Source organism: Micromys minutus, assembly GCF_963924665.1.
Source record: "Micromys minutus genome assembly, chromosome: 3".
NCBI lineage: Eukaryota > Metazoa > Chordata > Mammalia > Rodentia > Muridae > Micromys > Micromys minutus.
In genome coordinates, this window is record NC_137972.1 from 8,834,934 (window position 1) to 8,856,146 (window position 21,213).

The 21,213-nt window shown below is 41.3% G+C and overlaps 1 protein-coding gene across 1 annotated transcript in view; it reads right to left on the minus strand.

Annotated features, from left to right (window-relative positions):
• The window catches only part of PIK3C2G (phosphatidylinositol-4-phosphate 3-kinase catalytic subunit type 2 gamma), a gene marked incomplete at both ends in the record, with an annotated part of 303,735 nt that overhangs the window by 173,897 nt on the left and 108,625 nt on the right, over positions 1-21,213 (minus strand). The window contains one exon of the mRNA XM_080913719.1: positions 17,607-17,701. Coding sequence (XP_080769845.1) covers positions 17,607-17,701 — 95 coding nt within the window. The remainder of the gene's footprint in view (positions 1-17,606; positions 17,702-21,213) is intronic.

Genomic DNA, 21,213 nt, shown 5'->3' on the forward strand with positions numbered 1-21,213 from the left:
TGTTACACACACACACACACACACACACACACACACACACATCAAGGAACATAGGGACAGGTACAATGCTAGGTTTTATTGGTAGGAATTAGCTTTCATTGCTGCAGATGAAGACCCAGACGATCAGGAAACTGGAGTAAATTTTCCATGGTTACGAAACCAATGGTACAGCCAAGCTCTAACAATGAGTTGTTTTAATATAAAATTATAACACTTGGGTATAATTTTATCCAGTGATTGAGTATTGTCTAACTAGAATTGGAAGAACTAGTTGAGTCTTACTTTGATGCATGGAGAAAGTTGACTTCTTTGGGACATTATTAAATTATTGTTAGGAATCTCAGTTAAAAAAAAAACAGGACTAATATCTAGTCTATACTTGTCAATCTCTAATGATTACTAACTATGATAGTGAAAGCCAAATTTAGGTGAAGGATGTCACTTTACCTCAATCACACAGGCCCTATCACTGATGAAGTATATTATTAACATTTTTAAACTAACAAGTAAATCATTAACACATAAACTATGGATAAATAATGAAAAATCAAGGTTGTTGTCACCCGTCCTTTCTTCTTTATTCTAGAAGATGCTTCATAGATTTTTTTTTTCCCACTCAGACTTTTGCTCCAATGTCCTCCCAGTGTAGGGGACAGCCGCACACCGTTTCTTTTTGCAGTGAGAGATTTTTTTTTTTCAAATTATTTGCTTTCTAAGTCTCTGACTTCCCAGGTAAGTACAATTTCTGTTTGTTATTCCCAGTGCTTCTGTCCTAACCTTTTAAGAGACCCAAGGAACTGATGAAAAATTCAACTCCCATTTTCTTTCTTTGTCATGCTAGCAAGCAGAAGTGAGGGAGGTGAAATAGATGTTCGCTGTTGAAATGTAAAAACATGTATCAACAAGCTGTCTGTGAGCCCTGCCAGGTTTTTCTGATTGTTAAGTTTCTCTCATGCTCAATGACACACGTGTCCCCGACTTGTTATAACACTTAGAATATGCTGTTGCAAAATCGGTTTCTTGGTGGGTCAGTGACAGAGTTTGTCTAGACAGTGATGCTTCCTTCTTCAGTGGACTCTTGCCATGTTTGTTTTTGTTATTCAACTTATTAAAAAATAGTAATAAGACAAGACGAAGCATGATCCAGAACTAGAGTGCCAACTTGAATGCCAAGAACCAAATATTAATCCATAATATTTACTTTTCAAGGATGAATGCTTTGTCTAATACTTGTATATCACCCATGCAAGAAATGCTTGAAGAGGCAAGAACAGTGCATCAGATGTCTCGGAACTATAGACACTTCTTCCTGCTAACTTTCTTGGAGTTACAGACAGTTGTTTGCCACCTGGATCTCCTAATTGTAAATGTTTTAGCTACTGAACCATTTCTTCAGCACGACATGACATTATCTTGAGTGCTAGAAATTTGGCTATGTGTCTCACTCTTTCTAAATAACTCAAAGCAATATTATCTGAATAACTAATGATAAAAAGATCATACATATGTGGATAAAAATTGACTTTTATCAAATGCTAAGATAATTATATTTCACTTGAAGGCAGTAACATTCATGACCAGAGTTTTCTAGAACCACACAGCCGGTAGAAATTTGAATTAAGATTTTGACTTAAGTATGAGTTTTCCCAAATTTAACTTTTTTTTTTTAGTCTCACATTCTTTTGCCTTTTATTTTGATGCTGGATGTTTCATAACAGGCAAGTGGTTGTTAATAGAGACTTGAAGAATGGGCGAATAAAGGAACGGATGGCTAACACCACGCTGCTTTGTTTCCTCAGCAGCCAGTGATGGAGCGCTACAGAGCCTTCCAAGAGTTTTCAAATTCATCAAGCACTTTCTGTTAAGATTCCTGAGCATCAGCCTCTGTAATTCAGGGTATCTACACCACCCTGGGGAATGTACATATACCTGGCCACCAATTTGATGAAGAAAGTAATACACTAGGGTAGGGTGTCTCCAAGTTGCAGATGACTAAGCTCAAGCAGAAGGTACCAGTTTTTGACATCCTGAGTCGTTGGCATAGCAACAGATATAGCTCCCAAGACAGGCAGTATTTGTGCAAGTTGTTTGTTCTTTGTTGGTCAAGGATGAGTCATATACATCCACACAAAAATAAAGGTTCTAAGTTATTATGCACAGCAAGGCTTTAACTGTGATGATCAAGTCAGAGTTTTGATGTAATAAAAGTAACACAGATGAACCTCTTCAGATGAGGAAGGAGAGTTTAGCTTGATTTGGTAACAACATTAATTGTAGGCAAATGAGATAAAAACCTAAATTGGAAGAAAAACCAGAAGTATCCCCACTAAAGGTAACACAGAGATTGGGACATAAGAGGTTTATTTCTTAAGGATACACAAAGAAGTGTAAACCTCCACAACTCACAAAAAAAAAAAAAATTGAAAGTAGGAGACAAAGTAACCAGGAATAGAGCCAGCAGCTCTTCCCTAATTCCCCAAAGCCTGGAGTCCCGTTCAGAAGATTCTATTTGCAAGAGAAAGCTGCTTCCTAGAAAGGCCTCTGTGATGAGAACTTCTTGCCAAATCCCCCCACATTGCCTTTTGTTTCTGGTCAGGATTTTAAAAGAGCCTAGTAATTAAGTCAGTTAAACACACCTAGACCTGGACTGTCAGCTTACTATGGAGGGCCTCCTGAAATACTTTCATTGCAGAACATGATATAAGTCTATAATACATTGAACACAGCTACCTCCAGTTCCAGGGCCTACTGAATTTTGTATTTCTCAAAGAATGACATTGACAACTAGAATGACAAAGGCCAAACATATGGAATAACCAGACGGATCTCATTAGGAGCTGTTTTATTAAGTCTGTGAGTGAAGGTGAATTAGCCTATAGGTGGCATGCGGTGTGATTTTGTTTTATTCAGTTAGCAGATTGGCTTAGATACAGTTTGGTGTGTTATATGCAGAGATCTTCCCTTGACACGGACAGTGAAGACATCCTCATGGTAAGAGAGACAGAGGGTCTATCCTCCACACATATTAAAAAATCTGCTTTTTCAAAGATGTTTGCATTTTCAGGAGTGATGATGTACTTAAGGAACCTGTATAATTTACTGCCACCTGGTTTGTTCAACATGGCATGAGTTACAACGCAGCCACAAGACAGGGGAGGTTAGCAGTGTTATGACATTTATGGGAATTTTGCTACTGAGTAGAGACATTGCATTTTGTTTTACTGTGTAGTAGTATACAACATGTTATTAACTGAGGATGTCTTATAGCAATTTGCGAACTAGCCTACACCATGTCAACACAGCAAGGATGACCAGTTAGAGACATAGAGGAAAAATATACCTAAATTGCTAATGACAAAAAATTAATAATCTTCTGCAAAAGTAAATTCTGGAGCCACTCTAAAAAAGGATATTTTATGTGAGATCATTAATTTTTCATGTCATTTCATGCCAGCCCAGTGAGGCATTTGGTTACTCTTGACCCAAACATATCAAAATACAGGGGGGGTGGTAAAGTAACACATATATGCACTAAGTTAAAATTAACTGTATTGCAGGTTTGTACGTGAGCAGAGATTTGATGTGCACTCAAAGGGATAGGAAAGCAAATGGAGGCCTTCCCCTCAGAGAGGTCTATGCAGATAAAGGAACATCTACATCTCCAGTGGCTATTGGAAATCGTCAAGCTATGAGAGTCTCGTGAGAATCTGATAAAGTATTCTTGAGAAGATAAATGCATTTACTCAAATATAAAGTGATGGAGATGGGAGGATGTAGGCAGAGCTTAACAACATCATTTTAAAAGAAAATACATTGTGCCCCATAGTCTACTAATTCTGAACTCTGTCACCAGGAGAGAAGCAGATAGAATTATCAAATTTGGTTATGTAGATAAGAGCCAAGAATTGAACATTCTTGGAGTTGGGGATTAATTTGTGTTACACAATGATTATTCTAAGAACACCAAGGTGGGTGTTGTAAGATAAAGCTTATCATGGGAACTATATAGAGGATAAATGGAAAGAAGGCAGGCAAGGGAAGAAAACAATGAGAACCAATTAATAGCCTGTAGCAGTCAACAAGAATGTGACATCAGAGGCTTGAGGGAACCTGCAAGCTGAGGAATCTGGAGAGAAACCACGAATTTAAAACTCAGTTATGGAGAACAACAGTCGGGACTGAAAAATAACATTTCCTCTGTTTTCTATATGGGAAATCTTGGTGGGATAGTGAATGTAACCATTTTTGTTTTTTGAAATATTTGTTATAAAGATTGACTTAGTCAAGGCTAAGATTCAGAATTCAGTTTAAAATCCCAAAATTTTAGTCAAACTTTATTTAAATCATAAGCCGATTGAAAGTGTACCAACAGGTTAGCTCTCTTAGAGTTATTTATAGAATTTTTTAAACAAAAAGTTAAAGGAGCTTTTAAAAACACGCCTGTCAAAATGATTATTCTTTTAAGTGAAGCTTTTATTTTTAACCAAAAAGCTAGGTAGTAGATTTTTTTTTGTCTGATGTGATCAATTTAGTTTTTAAGAAAAATGCTAAACAATTTATGTAGAGGTGGCTACTGGGCTTTGCTTTATTCTTTTTGTGGCAACTTGATTGTCAAAATTCTGGAGCGCTCTACAATGCTTTGTCTGTGTGGTAGGTAGAAGAGGCTCTGGTTTACCAAATCAAACCTGCCATGTCCTATGCCACCTGCTGATAGAAGGGACTTCCCTACTGACTTCTTGCTAGGAGATGAATTAAAACACAGGGGCTCAGACAACTACAGAAGATTCCCCACCCTCTTTCCACATTCCAGAATCCTGTTGAGATTTCAAAATCTGGAGAAGCCTGTGGTTAAAATCTGTCTCTTCCTGCCGTAGCATGGAAATGTTGCTATATCACATGGCAATTCTGGACTGAAAGTAAAGCTGCTTCAAAAAAAAAAAAAAAAAAAAAAGGCAGACTTGAACATGGATGTACTCAGTTAGCATCTCAACACAAGCAACAGACCCAAGGATTACCATGCCATGACGAACTTCGCTCAATGATCCAAGAGGAATGGCCAATAAGACTGGAAAGAATAATTCCTGAGTTACTGAAACCAAAGTAAACACAGCTCCCTCTGCGCTGGTTGGTTTTAGGTCAACTTGACACAAACGAGAGTCATCTGAGAAGAGAAACTCTCAACTGAGGAAATGACTCCAAACGATTGCCCTGTGGGCAAGTCTGTCGGCCATTTTCTTGATTAATGATTGATGTGAGGAGCCCAGATTTCTGTGGAGAGTACCAACCTTGAACAAGTTATTCTGAATTATTCTGAAAGCTATCTGAACAAGGCATAGATTCTTCCATGGTTTGGGCTTCAGTTCTTGTTTTGAGGTTCCTGGTTCTACTTACCTTGGCCTTGGGTTGTGACCCAGATGTTAAAAATGAAATAAAGTTCCCTGATTATTTTGTCCCCCCTCCTAAGTAGGACTGAAGCATTCACACTTTGGTTTTCCTTCCTTTTGAGATTCATGTGGTCTGTGAGCTGTATCGTGGGTATTCCAAGCTCTTTGCCTAATATCTACTTATCAGTGATTACATACCATGTGTGTTCTTTTGTGCCTGAGTTACTCACTCAGGATAATATTTTTTACATCCAACCATTTTCTTGAGAATTTCATGAAGTCATTGTTTTTAATAGCAAAGTAGTACTCCATTGTGTATCTTCTGCATCCATTCCTCTATTGAGGGACATCTGGGTGGTTTCCAGTTTCTGGCTATTATAAATAAGGCTCCTATGAACATGGTGGAGGATATGCTCTTGTTAAATGTTGGAACATCTTTTGGGAATATGCCCAGGAGTTTTTGATCTCAGCCATTCTGACAGGTATCTCAGGGTTGTTTTGATCTGTATTTCCTTGATGACTAAGGATGTTGAACATTTCTTTAGGTGCTCCTTGCCATTCGAGTTTCCTCAGTTGAGAATTCTTTGTTTAGCTCTGTAACCAATTTTTTATTAGGGTTATGTGATTCCTTGGAGTTCAGCTTCTTGAGTTCTTTGTATATATTGGATATTAGCCCTTTGTCAGATGTAGGATTGGTAAAGATTTTTTCTGAATATGTTGGTTGCTGTTTTTTCCTCTGCCTTAAAGATGCTTTACAATTTTATGAGGTCCCATTTGTCTTTCTTGATCTTAGAGCATAAGCCATTGTTTTTCTGTTCAGGAAAATTTCCCCTCTGCTCATGTGTTCAAAGCTTTCCCCCACATTCTCTTCTACTAGATTTAGTGTATCTGGTTTTATGTGGAAGTTCTTGATGGACTTGGACTTGAGCTTTGTACAAGGAGATAAGAATAAATTAATTTGCATTCTTCTACATGCTGACCTCCAGTTGAAACAGCACCATTTGTTGAAAATACTATTTTTCCCCCCACTGGATTGTTTTAGCTTCTTTGTCAAAGATCAAGTGACCATAAGTGTGTGGGTTCATTTCTGGATCTTCAGTTCTATTCTACTGATCGACTTGCCTATCTCTGTTCCTATACCATACAGTTTTTATCACTATTGCTCTGTAGTATGGCTTGAGGTAAGGAATGGCGATTCCCCCAGATTAAATAATCAAGGGAAATAGAGGGTGGGAGGGACTTTGGAAGAAGAAAGGAGCGGGTGGGGAAATGAGGGGCCCAATCAGGTATGGGAGAAGAGGGAGGATATGTACGGAGAAAGGAAATTAAACAGAGGTGTGTAGCAGTAGGGGATGGAGAACTTCGGGTAGCAACCAGAAAGTTCCAGATGCCAGGAAAGCAAGAGCCTCCAGGACTCCATAGGGACAACATTAGCTGAAATACCCCACAAAGGGGAAGGAGAGTCAGTGGAGACCATGTCCAGAGGTTAGCCCCGTGGTTGAGAGATGGGGCCACCTAGCCATTTCCAAAATTTTAATCCCGAATTGCTTTTGTCTAAAGGAAATACAGGGACAAAGAGTGGAGCAGAGACTGAAGGAAAGGCCATCCAGAGACTTCCCCATCTGGTGATCCATCCCACCTACAGACACCAAACCCATATACTATTGCTGATGCCAAAAAGTGCATGCTGACAGAAGCCTGATTCAGCTGTCTCCTGAGAGGCTCTGCCAGATCCTGACCAATATAGATGCAGATAATTGAAGCCAACCATTGGACTGAACATAGAAACCTCAGTGGAGGAGTTAGAGGAAAGCCTGAAGGAGCTGAAGGGGTCTTATTTGGCATCAATGAGGGGAGGCCCTTGGTCCTGTGAAGGCTTGATGCCCCAGTGTAGTGGAATGTCAGGGTGGTGAGGCAGGAGTGGGTGAGTGGAGGAGATGGAAGCAGGGAAAGGGGGGAATGAGATGGGGGTTTGTAGAGGGGAAACCCGGAGAGGGAATAACATTTGCAATATAAATAAATAAAATATCCAATTAAAAATGTTTGTAGAGTAAAATTAACAGCAGGGTCCTAGCCCTGCAGTATCAAGTTGGAAATCATAATTAGTCATTCGTTTTCCTTGTCATATTAATTAAATGATACCCCAAAGTAAAGCTTTTAGTTCCTGGGAACAATGACAGGGGGTGGGAAGAAAAAAGAAAAAAAAATTGAAATAACTACTTTTCTTTTTCTCTCCAAGTTGCTTTTGGTCATGCTTTTGTTCTTATTTACCATAACAAGCAAGCAAACAAACAAACAAACAAAAACCTGAGACAGAAATCAGTTCCAAGATTGTAGGGGATTTGCTTAACAGATCTGACCATATTAGCAGGGATAGAAGTTATAGAAGGACTTTGAAACTTTGGTCTAGAAAAGTCATTGAGTGATCAGAGCTTAACATGCCCTTTACTCTAAAGATGGAAGAAAATCCCAAGGGCGGCATAGACATTGGAGGCCTGGTTTGTGAAGTGTTGGAGGAAGTGAAGACTCTGAGAAGGCCATTTAGGTGATCTTTTTGAGCCAAGAACTGCCGAAGCGAAACGTTTTCTTTTCTAATGCTAGTTAGCTGGAGTTTCCATAGGATTTTCCTCAGCACACAAAAGCTGTAGTTCAGACAGAGCCAAGGCTGTCATGTGCCCGAAGCCAAACGTGGTGATGTATAAATTTCTTGGATGATGCTGATTTTGAAGGCATGAAGGGTCACAGAGAGCACTTGAAGTGTGCCAATTCCAGGAGAGGCCACTGAGGAAGAGTGAGTACCCATTGTAATAGAAGTCCCAGGATTTAAGGAGTCAAGAAAAGAAGGTGAGGTTTGGGTCAGAGTCCCATAAAGGGGGCTATGGGGGGCCATTGGTGAGTGTGCAGCCTCAGTTGCTTTGGAGACTTCAGCATTTTAGAGATCACAGCACCATAAGAGGTTTGCAAAGGGCAGTAGGAGCTGAGGAATGGAGCTGGCCTTAGCCTAAGAGAGAAGCTATTTGCACTACAGAGGGGGGAACTTAGAGAAGTAGCCCGGGATCTTTGTATCCCAGACAATCCCCAGTAGGTTGTAGAAGTCAAGTACTCAAATTTGTATACTGATCAATTTTGGTTTTGCTGTGATTTTATTGTAATTATTCCCTGGTTATTCCATGTTGGAGTAGAGAAATAATTTAACTTGTCTGTATTCTAAGGAAGCCCAGACTTGAAGGACTTTGGATATTTTACAGACTCTGGCTATTTTAAAGAGAATGAACATTTGAAGTGTTTTTAAAGATGGTGGGACTTTTAAAAGTTGAGATGCTTTCTATTGTGATATTGATATTAATATGAGATCTTGTAGATGAGCAGTAAACAGATAAACAGTTATAGTTAAAACATTTTTCTCTTCCAAAATCCATGTGTTTCTGAGCTGTAAGATGCAAGCAAAAGAAGGGTTGACTCACTTCTTGGTGACTCCAGCCCTAGGCTCTCGATCAGATCCTGCCCCACCCCCACCCCATTCAGGCCTCTGTGTATCCAGCCATCTACTGATTTTGCATATGCTTTAGGGCTGCCAGTTTTGAACCAGTTTATAGGAACATTTTCTTTAAAAATTGAAAATAGATTCTTCTCTCATAAGTACATCCCAACCACATTTTCCCTCCCCCACTCCTCCTTATTCTTCCCATCTAACACCTGCCACCCCCACTACCAACAGGTCAAAGAGTGGCAAGAGCAGGAGAAAATAGGAACTTGTTTTATAAACCATTTAATTTGAAGGAATCAACTGGCTTAATTGTTTGAGTGTACTGATATTTAGTTAAATAATAGTGTTTGTGACAAAACTGAGAAAGTCTTGGCTTCCAAAACACAGGTAATGTAAAAGGACATATGGTACGTGTCAAGTCAACAGAGAACATATTATGGTTCTCATTCTCTTAATTTAACACAGAATTAAGTGAGATCATCACTCACAACAATACTTCAGGTCATTTAAAATGACAGCCACGTTTCTGAGCTTTGAGGTACAAATGTCAAAGTTCTGTTTGTTTCCTTTTTAGCCTGGTATGATTAATAAAACAATGTATCTATCTATCTATCTATCTATCTATCTATCTATCTATCCAGTTGTACTTTTTGTAAGTAAATGTTGCATTGAGAGGAAACCTTGTTTGGAGATGAGTTATCATGGGAAAGATTTTAATCTCAATTTCTTAATCAGATAGATAATTATCATTAAATAAACCACCTGTTAAAATCCCTTTCTGGGCTAGTGATGGTCCTTAGGGTCTCATTTGGTTGCAAATCCCAAAACTCTATGAATATCTAGTCATTTTGGAATTCAAATGTAAATCCTATTGGAAGGCAGGGGTGGTTTTAAACATGATGCAGATTTGTGGGTCATTTTGTGGTTGGTGAGAACAGAGCTGGGTAATTGAAAAGAGACACAATAATACTGTTTCTCAAGGTCTTAGGTCCTATCCCTAGTGTAAACTATGACAAGGAGACCTCGTATGACTGGGAAAACTAGATTATTATTTGAGGATATCCTGGTATGACTGCATTTCTGTGAAATATCCAGGAGGGCAGAGTAGGCAGTTCAAGAACCAAAGCCCAGCCTGAGTTCATGTTTCAATATCTGAGTTCAGCATCTATCTAAAAAATTCTCATTCCAAAACACACCACTTACATAAAACCAAAACACAAGAATGTTCAGGTTTAATAATGAAAGCTATGAACCCATTCAAGTGAATCTCTGTGTCTGGTTTTTGCACTGATTTGTAGTTTATTTTCAGACATACCTAATAGCAGTAATTAGAGTTAAATGGCATTATAAAATTAATTTGGAAATTATATGGTGTTTGAAAATGTCTTTTTATGAAAAGAACCACATAAAACTTCTGTCCCATAAACCAGAAATAAATTTGGGGGAAAGGGAACAGCTTCTATGTAATGATGACTTCATTTGGAAACTGTGCTAAAGGATTTGACAGATTATGGTCTAACAAATGACCACTGTTTTCAGGTTAGCTAAGATAGGATGCACAACATTGTTTAAGTCACTCATTGTACAGAGTCTATGTATTGTAGATGCATATGTTTTTGAGAATAGCAGGGCGAGCAGCAATTCCTGCATGTAAATATTAGCTGCCAGCCAACCACATCTCTGCGTTATAAAAGTGTGAATTGCTATTTTATTATCTACTACATTGTAAAGGTAAAAAGGTGAATTACGGGCAGTGTAATGATTCTCAAAAGCAGAGAATGAGGTTTTAAGAGCTCCGATAGATTCTGTATTGTGTGCTCTCTACCACCTGTGAGGGCTCCCCCAAGAATGGCTCTTCATTCTACACAGCATTCAGACATTAAGGCACTGAGAGCATTCACATCCACCATGGATTGATTAGGATGCCTTTATCCATGTTTAAAGCTGACGGAATGGGAGCACAGACTGTTTTTAATACTTAATATCTGGCGTGTCTGTCTACTTATGTTTGATACACGGAATCATGAGGGAACCTGAAGGGTGTGAAGGGCTTGTCGTGTCTCTGTTCCTCCCAGAGAGCCTTCTGCTACCTACATACTGAGATGGCGGCCTATGAGCTCTCAAGCCAGGGGTGTCTTGTTTCGTCTGTAAGTTCAACAGTACCTAGACTCTCAATGCTTATTACGTAAATGAACAAATCATTACATCTTCGTAGATATCATGTTCTAAACACATAAACACATATTTTCGTATCAGAGGAGAGCTGCTGGGGGAAGCAATGGCTAACCTTGAGGTGTGACTCACAAGTGAGAATACTCCAAGAGCCAGGGACACATAGAGTTGGGAAGGGGGTGAATAGGATGGACACACCCACCTTAAACCACAGCATGCGACATGTCTGTGCTACTTCCTTTCATTCATACCACTTGAGAGGTTGTCCTCAAAATCAAAACAAGGAAAACCACGGTGTGATGGTTAACTCTAGATGGAGGGGACAAGAGGATTACTTGTAACTGTAAAGAACAAGGACTTGAGGACCAATCTTGGGCATCCACATAAAAAATCGGGCTTAACAGTGCCCCTGCAGTCTGAGCACTGGGAGACCAGAGAGAAGTGTCCCCTAGTCCTGCTGGCCAGCCTGTGAAGCTCAGTCATCAAGCTCCACATTCTGTGAGAGAATCTGTTCTCTCCCACATAAATTAGAGAATGATGGAGCGAAGACATTCAACATGGAACTCTGGTCTTAGTATGCATCAAGCATGTCTACATGTGTGTACATACATACACACACACACAGAAAGATAGATAGATAGATAGATAGATAGAGAGAGAGAGAGAGAGAGAGAGAGACAGAGAGAGAGAGAGAGAGAGATTGGAGAGATTGAAAGGGACAGGAACAGGGAGATAGAGACAGATTTTGCAATGTCTTACATGACAGATAACATAAGAAAACTACAAAGTCCTCTGTAGCAATCACCACAAATGGCCTAGTTCATTCTGATGTTCTTACCTGGTCTACACCATGCATTCCTTCCGTAGTCCTATTGCTGCTCTGATGCTTGTCTCTGACTGGCTCATGTCCTCTTTCCCCTCTAGGTCTGCTTTCACTGGTGACACCTTTGCTGGGTTCCTGGCCAGCCCCCTGGAGTTGCCCTAACCTTCTGTGGTCTTCTGCTCCAGCAGCTCTCTTCTGCCCTTTTCTGTCAGAAGTCTGCACTTGCACATTTGGGCCCCGGCAACTTAAGTCATCCATACGGAATGAATTTATTGAATGTCTACAAACTACCAAGTACTGCTCCAGTAAATACACCCCAAAACAATAATACGCAATTTGATAAGAGTTTAATTCGGAGCTTCACCTCAGGCTGCTCCATTTTAGAAGCAGAAACTTTAAGCTCTACGCACGGAGCATCTGAAACAGCACTTGAAGCATGGGGCAGTAAAGTCTATCCACACAAACTTGGACTCAGATTTGCCCCCCTGGGGATTCACATGAGCGTAAAGGTGGCTGATGCTGTTCCATGGTAGTATCTTTCTTACGCTTATGAAGTCGTGGGTGTAGGACCAGCCTGGCCATACAGAATGATTTTTTTCCCTCATTTTTGTCTTCAGATATGGTCAGAATTCAGTTTTTTAGAGTTAGGAAGTGGACATGTCTACTTGGGACTCATCATTTGTCCCAGTTTGCTTCCCTGTCGCTGACTGATGTCAAGTTGGTAGAGGAAGGGTTAATGTCACTCATAGGTCATAGCCCATCATGGAGCCAAGCCAAGACAGGAATTCAAGGCAGGAGCCTGGAGGTAGGAGCTGAAGCAGAGACCATAGAGTAATGCAAGTTATTGGCTGGTTATCTCCCCAGTTAGCTCAAATACTCCTTTAAAAATACTCCAGGATGCTTACCTGGGGAGTGCCCACAGCACGCTGGTTTTTCCCACATCAGTTAGCAATAAGAAACTGCTTCACAGACACAGACATGGCCAACCTAGTGTAGGCGATCCCTAAATTTAGATTTCCTCTTCCCAAATATGTTCAGGCTTGTGTCAACTGAACAAAAATCTAAGCAGCGCACCATTCCACCCAACATGACTTTAGTAGCCAAATTGCTTCCTATTCCAAATGGAAAGGACACTGATTTTTAATTTTCTGTAATTTTAATTATCCTGCCAAGAGTAGGCATCAACTCAAATGTGCTCTTTTTCCATGTTGGGAAGTAAAAAACCTTCAAATTTTCCTGACCCCAAGCTTTCTATTACTCTCTATCATTGAATGTACTATTCCACATTATTAACTATAAAAATGTCCTGAAGAGACTTACATGTTTGAAATGTGGTCACTTCTGACAGGTGTCACGGCAGTGAGAGATGTAAGTCCCATATACTCCTCGGGTCTGACAGACATCCTACGTTTATCCTATACTCATCCTTCCGCTGGAGAAGCTCCAGAGTAACCACACATCGACTTCCTCTCACGTGGATGCTGGTCCTCACGGTGGTTGTCATTGCAAGACTGTGCTCTCATTGAACAGCATCTGGTGAGATGGCCTTTGGACTGTGGTGGGTGGACACAGTGGGGGAGGGGAGAGCTGCCGCAGGCATAGAGAGCTTCGGGACATGCTAAATGGTCATGTGAGGGTGGGGTAGGGAAGGGCTCTCCCAAGGTCTGGGTGAACAGGGAAAGGCACTGGCTTCAGCCTTAAATAAACATCTGGATTTTGGAGAAGCAGCCACTTGGCCAAGTGGGGAAAAAAACAAACACAAAAACAAAAACAAACAAGCAAACAAAAACCCCAAAACCCTGATGGCTGTTGGGCTCCACCTCTCTCTCTCTCTCTCTCTCTCTCTCTCTCTTTGTCTCTCTCTCTTGTTTTTTTTTTTTTTAATTTTATATTTCAGGACATTGCTTTTGTCAAAGGAGTTTTAGCTTCAGTCTTTGAAATTTAACTCAAATATCCTGCACAGAACTCTCCCTAACACAATGGGAGTGACTACCTACCTTCAGAGCCATGAGATTTCAAACAAAACTACATTTTTTTCCCTGCTTCATCTGCCCGTGCTTTTCGATTCTTTAATTTTTGCTTGTTCTAACAGGGTGATTGTATCCTTAATTCTCCTTAGTTGTGTTCCTTTCCCTTGTTCTATATTTCCACGAGCATGTCCCTCAGAAACCAACAGTTCATCCGTCTGTTGTTCCTTCTGTCTCTCTGTTCCTTCTATCTCTTCTTGAGTTGATAGGAAGAGAAATGGGCTTCCCGATTGGTTTTTTTTATCATCACAGCGAGAAACAGACATAGCTGTATTTCTGTGAGCTCATAAACATGACATTGACTTACAACATTGTTTGAGGTCACCATGTCCTTTCACAGGAAGCAACTCTCACAGTGTGTCAGCAGGTGAGGGACTTACTGAGGTAGCACATTTCCCCCCTAAAATTGCTCATCAGTTAGCCTGGATATTTTATTCTAACTTTTAATAACTTTTTTTTTATTGTTTTTATCCTTTGCAGACATCTGCGTTTCAACTTAAGTACCAAACCTGAGATCATTTAATGTGCACTCATTTTAATATGCATATTAAGAAGCAACTTCAAAGCAAGAAAACAGTGAACTTGATGGAGTCCCAGCTGGAGTATGTCAGGAAACACGACAAAGTATATCCGCCATTAGCGCTTTGACAAGAGTCTCTTCAGTGAAGGGCCAAGCATCCCATTAGCTCCACCCCCTCCCTCCCGCTGAAACCAAAAGTTTAGAATAGAACATTACTAACCGCCTAGCTCTCTTCGGGATCTGCGGACATAATGGAGCCATACACCCGACTAACTTTAAGTAGTGTGAAACGTAGAGGGGGAGATGAACTCAGACAGGGTCCCGGTAAGGAAGGACAAACGTCCAGCGCAGAGGGAAGGGGAAACCTGGGTGACTGTAGAAGTGTGTCCTCCCAGTTCCGCAGCCAGTGAAGAAGGGAAGGGGGAGACTTGACTTTCAATCTGCCTACCTGACATTCCGGGTTGATACCCGGGAATGCAGAATCGTAAAGTACACCACTTCGCTCTCCATAGGTAGGGTCTCCCATTCTCCTGGTATGAAAGGAGACTCCCCACTCCTCCCAGAGACAGTTGTAGGTAGCAGAAAGGTCGGATGTTGAGAAGCTGAAAGATGCAAGACCTGGGCGGCTTGGCTCCAGCAGTAAAGGATACTGGGAAAATGCAAGCCCTCCCTTGGTTGCAGGGAGCAGACCAATTGACAGTGACAGTGACCCTGGAGATGGGCAGCCCCGTCAAGGCCTGCAGGAAGATGAGCCTTCAGATCCCCCCACCCCCAGAAACGGAAGCTCTTCAGTGTGCTTCAAAACTCACAGCTGCCTCCTCTGGCCCCTGATTCCTACCTCTCAGGGCCTGGAAGTCAGCCGGGCTCTCCCTCTGCCTGCACTAATCTCAAGGCTCTGCTTGCTTTCTCCACCCACGCATGCGAGAGGCACTCTCCTCCAGCACAGGAGCTAGGGGAGACAAGCTGGCCAGTCTCACGAGTGATAATAGCCACCGAACTCACGGATTAAAAGGTTACCTGTGGCCGCAGAGGCCGATGGTAATCAAAGACCGGAAGACATCAGTGAGAAGTTACCTCTGGCAGACCTTGGAGCCTTGGTCAATACAGTCTAAGCACAGCCACAAACCACAGGAAAGGCAAACGTCCACGAGCAGAACTGTGACCCTCCCATGAATTTAAGCTGACGTCTCTAGTTTTTTATTAAACAGAAATGACCTGTTTCCACACATAATGATAATAACAATAATAACTATTATTATTTCCCTTTTTTTCTATACATTTTTTGTTGTTTTGTGTATTTGGCAGTGTTTTTACTTCGTGATCCTTAATATTTTTATATAATTAATAACCTCTTGTTCCCTTATGCACTCAACTTATCTGGTTTGTAGATTCTTCTATCATTGGCTGGTCTTTTCCCTTTTTGTTTGTTCTTTCCTTTTTCTCGTTTTACATTTAATGTGTGAACTTTCCCATACTGCTTTTGCGTGGTGGCTTTGAAACTCTGGCCTTATTTTTTTCCTCTTATAGTCACCTAACCAACTTTTGAGCTTTCTTACTACGGGGGACATTTCCTTCTCTCTTTTAATCCAGAATCCCTCCATCTTTTCTTCGCTCTTCCTACAGCCTTTCCCACACACAGTCTCTTCCCTTCAGCGCGCTCTTCTCCTGTTTTTCCCCTTTACATGGCTTGCCTCCTTCCTTTCTTGTGTTCATCCACTACCGCTTTACTTACCAACAGTAATTTATAGACATTCCGTCATAGTCTTCCCATTGTCTAGTCTATGGTCCTTGATGATGTAATGGTGGGCTTTAGTTGATTTTAGAGTGTAATCCTTTATATCCCACAATTCACTGCTGATGCTGAGACAGCCATTTGTTTTATCTTCACTGAGCACATCTAGATATTGAGGCCTTAAGAACAGGCCACTCCAAAGGTCTCCTAATGAAACCACAAGCACTATCCAAAACATCAGATGTGAAATTCTCAACACACCAGAGCTTTCCTAAGAATGGGAAAGCAGGGTCACGTGATCGTCAAAGATGGCCAAGTGCTGAACTCACAAACACCGAGACAAATGTCAGGTGACAAATCCCCAAATGTCTTCTGGTAAAAACTGATCCATGAACTGAGAGAGGACACCAACAAGCCCATGAATTCGATCGAGGAAGGATGGCTAATCAGCAACGTGGAGAAAGAAGTCAGAGAACATTGCAGTATGATGGAAAGTCGGCAACACGGGAGGAAACTTCAGCAGGGAAATTGAAATCTTGATTAAATGCAAAGCAAAATAGAAATGTTAACAATGAAATGCTGGCCAAACGACACACAAAGCCAGAAGTAGGAAGCAGCCACTCGATGCTTCTGAAGCAGTAACAAACTCTTCCCACAAATCAAAACGCCAACCAGATGGATTCACAGTTCAGTTTGACCCAACCTCGAAGGGAGAGAGGTGGTACTCCACACCTCAAGCTGAAGGAAGGTACTGGAATAAACTCCACACACCAGTATTAACCCAACAACAGAACCAGACTCTGACAACCCATAGCAATACACAAAACAAGGACAATCTCTCCAATGAACACAGACGCAAAAGTCATAAAATTCTTGCATATTGCATCCTCCTGTGGAATCTGGGTTTGGACCTGTGTGTGTGTGTGTGTGTGTGTGTGTGTGTGTGTGTTGTGTAACTGTGAACGCAGAGAAAGGTTTATAGGGTGAAGAAAGAGGTCTAAAGGTAAGAGGGGATAGAAAAGCGGGGAGAATGAAATACATGTGATGTGAGAGAAGAAGGGGGCGGGGCTAGAGGAGAACCAAAGGGAAGCCGAGGTACTCCAGAGTGCAGCAGTGGAAGGGGCTGAAACGTAGTGAAAGAATAGTGATGCTGTGTGTGAAAATGTCATAATAAAACCCATTCCTTTGTATAATAATGTGAGAGAAAATGAACGAAAGAAAGGGAATTAAGGCAGTCCAAGAAAACGTGAATTATCCGTGGTGAGCAGCCAGGTTACACATTGCTTGTTTCAACAGACGTATACACAGTTTGAAACAGAGTTGTAAACATACATGGTGAAGAACCAATGTTAGCAGAATTTTAAACCGATGATGGTAACAGTCCCAGGTAAAGGGATTTCGTCCATACCCTGATGAACGAAGCAGGTGACTTAAGGAGACCTGGACCTGTGCCAGTCTTACCAGTACAGACGGTGAGCCACTCGGACACTTTGCAAGGAGCGATGAAGCAGGAGTTCCACTAAGGGACTTTCCAGACTCCACTCAAACTTGACAGCCTGCAGCGAGAGGCAAGGAATACTTAGTTTTTTTTTCAGCTCCAAAAATATCACCAGTAATACCAGCACCAGCATCACCACCAACAAAAAACAGACTAGAGAAGAGTAAAGAGGCTTCAGAGAGACATATGCAAAAATAGCACGACCTTTCTCAGTGGAGTATTAATGATGTTTGATAGTTTATTGCTACATGACAATGGCAAACATTATGCAATTTGTCTTTGCATGGTCTTGTTTATGCTTTTGGATTATAGGAAAATAAATGAAGGTAAGTCATTGGTAAAATTTAACCATGCCCCAGGGGAGAGTCCTGGCACACACGTAAAAAATAATATCATCCATGTTTGTGGCCATTATTAAGCCCTAGACAGTTTTACTCACTTAGAGATCAAATTGACCCCCACTTGCAACTGAAACAGAAGTCACCGCCTGATGTGTCACTGTTAATCTGCAGACACTGAGGCTTTGCTTCCGAATTCAAAACTGATGGTGCCACCATACCCATCTCTGAACCTGTCCTTCCTCTCTCTTGTAAACAGCTCCTCCTTAATCTGGTTAGAGACACAGACAGCAACGACAGTCACTGATGCCCTTTGAGACCTCACTGAGACATCTACCTGGCCTCTCAGAGGCTTGACTGCCCCCAGTCTGCACATGGGTCTCACCAGCCCCACAGCAATCTGATTATATAAAAATGAATGTCAAGGTCTCTTCCTGACGATGTTCATGTCTTCTTTTTAAGTCTGTCACACATACATAAATGTATTCATTCTGACTCTCTCTCTCTCTGTCTCTGTCTCTCTGTCTCTGTCTCCCTGTCTCCTCTCTCTCTCTATCTCTGTCTCTCTCTGTCTGTCTGTCTGTCTCTCTCTCTCTCAGACACACACACACACACACACATACACACACACACACACACACAGAAAGAAAGAAGGGGATTTAAGACAGGTTTCAAGCCACTGTAAGGCCATTCACTCCCACGCTCACACCCAATAGAACTCCTCAGTACGCTGCGTACTCCCAACACGAGAAGGTTTATAAATTCGTGAGGCGTCAGAGCGGAATGATTTCAGCAAACTTACAGGAGTCCAGAACTGGTTCAGTGTGTGTAGAAAGAGCTTGAGAGCCTTGGCAAGCAGAAGGCAAAGGCTCCCTTCTCTAGCATGCTCATGCTGCACTGACCAGGTAGTGTGTTTTGCTGATGCTGGAAAGATGGGTGTGTAATATAGACCCCGAGGCAGGAGCTGGTCCGGAAGTACTTCTGTGTCTGCCTTGATTCACTTGCCCCCATGCTTTTCTCAGTACCCCACTGATTAAAACTCACTGGCTTCCCTGCCCACAAACTCAGTGCTTTATTCCATCTAAAGACAGAATTTCCCTCTCACATGTGTCAAACGGTACACAGGCAATAGCTTTGGTCCATTAGCACGCACTTTGTTCTTGGAGTCTGTCTGCGTGGTTATGACAGTGGCTTACAGTAACCTTGAAGTCTTTGCCCAACTGCCTTCTAACTCTGAACCAGATGCGATTTCATCATGGTCGACTTTATTCTTTGTACTTTAATGTGGTTTATTCTGTATTAACACGCTAATCTGTAAAGTGAAGACGTAATTCCCAAAAACAGTCAACAGAGGGCAATGGTTAGGTCCCAGAAAGTTTCAAGGCCAGTGTGGGCCATGTGTTTCTTCAAGTTAATTTTTTAAATAAACGTGACTTTCTTCCCAGTTTTTATGGTTTAGTCGCTGTATACATTTTTTACCATCTTAGAACATACTGTAAGTTTTACTTTCTCTTACAACATAGCTGCAGCTTCTTCCAAGTTTTATTTGTGTATTTGTTAGGTTAGAGTTGGAGTGCGGAGTGCATTTTTAAAAATCAATCTGGCTTTATTGGAATATGGCATTCTTAGCGGCACGTGAACTGATTCCCATTGGTCCTTCAAAGTGAGTGCATTTTATACGGAGCTTGGTTAAAAACTCTCTGAGTTCAGTTAGATATAGTGGCCTGCCGTACCCATGAGTCATAAAGTGAATAATGAAGCCACAAGTTGGAGTCATCTGTTTTCACTTGGGAATATTCTTTTTTCTACCATACTATCCTGACAAATGAAGGGAAGTCATTACTATAAAGATTGCTTAAAGCAGCAAACACCACAGCTATTCCTCAGCCAGATCGCTCCCTCAGGAGGATGTCAGAACAGTTCACTCTGTGGTGTACAAAGTACAAAGTAATATTGGAGTTTATTAATAGAAGTTTCTCCATCAATCTTTGCCTCTCTTATCACTGGTCAAAAGCTGAGCCAACTTTCAATTGAAGCAGATTCCAATCTGTCAGGAAAGAAAATATCTGATTTTAAAGAACATCCTGGGTGTGGTAGCTCATGACTGTAAATCTAACATACTAGGGAGCTGGAGGCAGGAGGATCATGAGATGTCCAACCTAGTGAGTTTCATACTCCTCCTGGGCTTCTGAGACTCAGCCAGGGGAGAAAGATCAGTTGGTCAAATATTTGTCTTGCAGAACTGAGATCCCCAGAACTCATGTAGAAAGGTCAGGCATGGTGGCCAACCTTAAAATCCCAAGGTCAGGGAGGTGGAGACACACAGATTCCTGGCACTTACTGGCCATTCATCCTAGTTTACTTGACCAGCTCAAGGTTAGTGAATGACCCCGTCTCAAAGAAAATGGTGGCTGACATCTGAGAAATAGCATCTTGGGCTGTCTTCTGGCACAGACAGACAGACAGACACACACACACACACACACACACACAGAGAGAGAAGGGGTGGGGAAGAAGCTGGAGTGGAGGGGGTAGGAAGAGGAGGAGGGGAGGGGGAAGTGGGAGAGAGGAGGTGGAAGGGAGGGAAAAGGGAGAAGTAGAGGGAGAGGGAAAAAGAGGGAGAGGGAGAGGGAGAGAGAGAGAGAGAGAGAGAGAGAGAGAGAGAGAGAGAGAGAGAGAGAGAGAGAGAGAGAGAGAAACAAAACAAAATGAAAAGCCAGACAGACTGGTATGCTGGGCTTCTTCAATACTCAAGCAAAGCTTCTCTTCTACAGTGGTTCTTGCTCCTTCACCTGCTCATGTGTGAACTGTGAGTCTTTCTTAACCTTTTTTCACCTTCAGAATGTCAGGGTTACTTATAGCTCAGGTACCATTACATTGTTTTCCTAAATTTTCTCTGTGCTGGGTAGTTGCTGATGCTAAATTGTGCTAATTGGCAGCAGAATTGGGTGTTAAAAATTACTTTCTGAAGAGTAATAGCCTCCTGTAAAACTCTCCATAGAAACGACAAAACCTTACAAATGGTCTGCTAGTCAGTAGATAACTGTTGTCCACAGTGTGATTATTCAGTTAATGTTTATTGCTTTACAAACTCAGAGAAGAATTTCCCCCTTACAAACATTCCCATGGTTTTTAGATACTAATTACTAAGAAAAATTGGTTCATGGATATTTTCCTTTTGGTTTTTTATTTGTTTATTTGTCTTTTTTTTTAAAATTTTTTTGTTCATTTA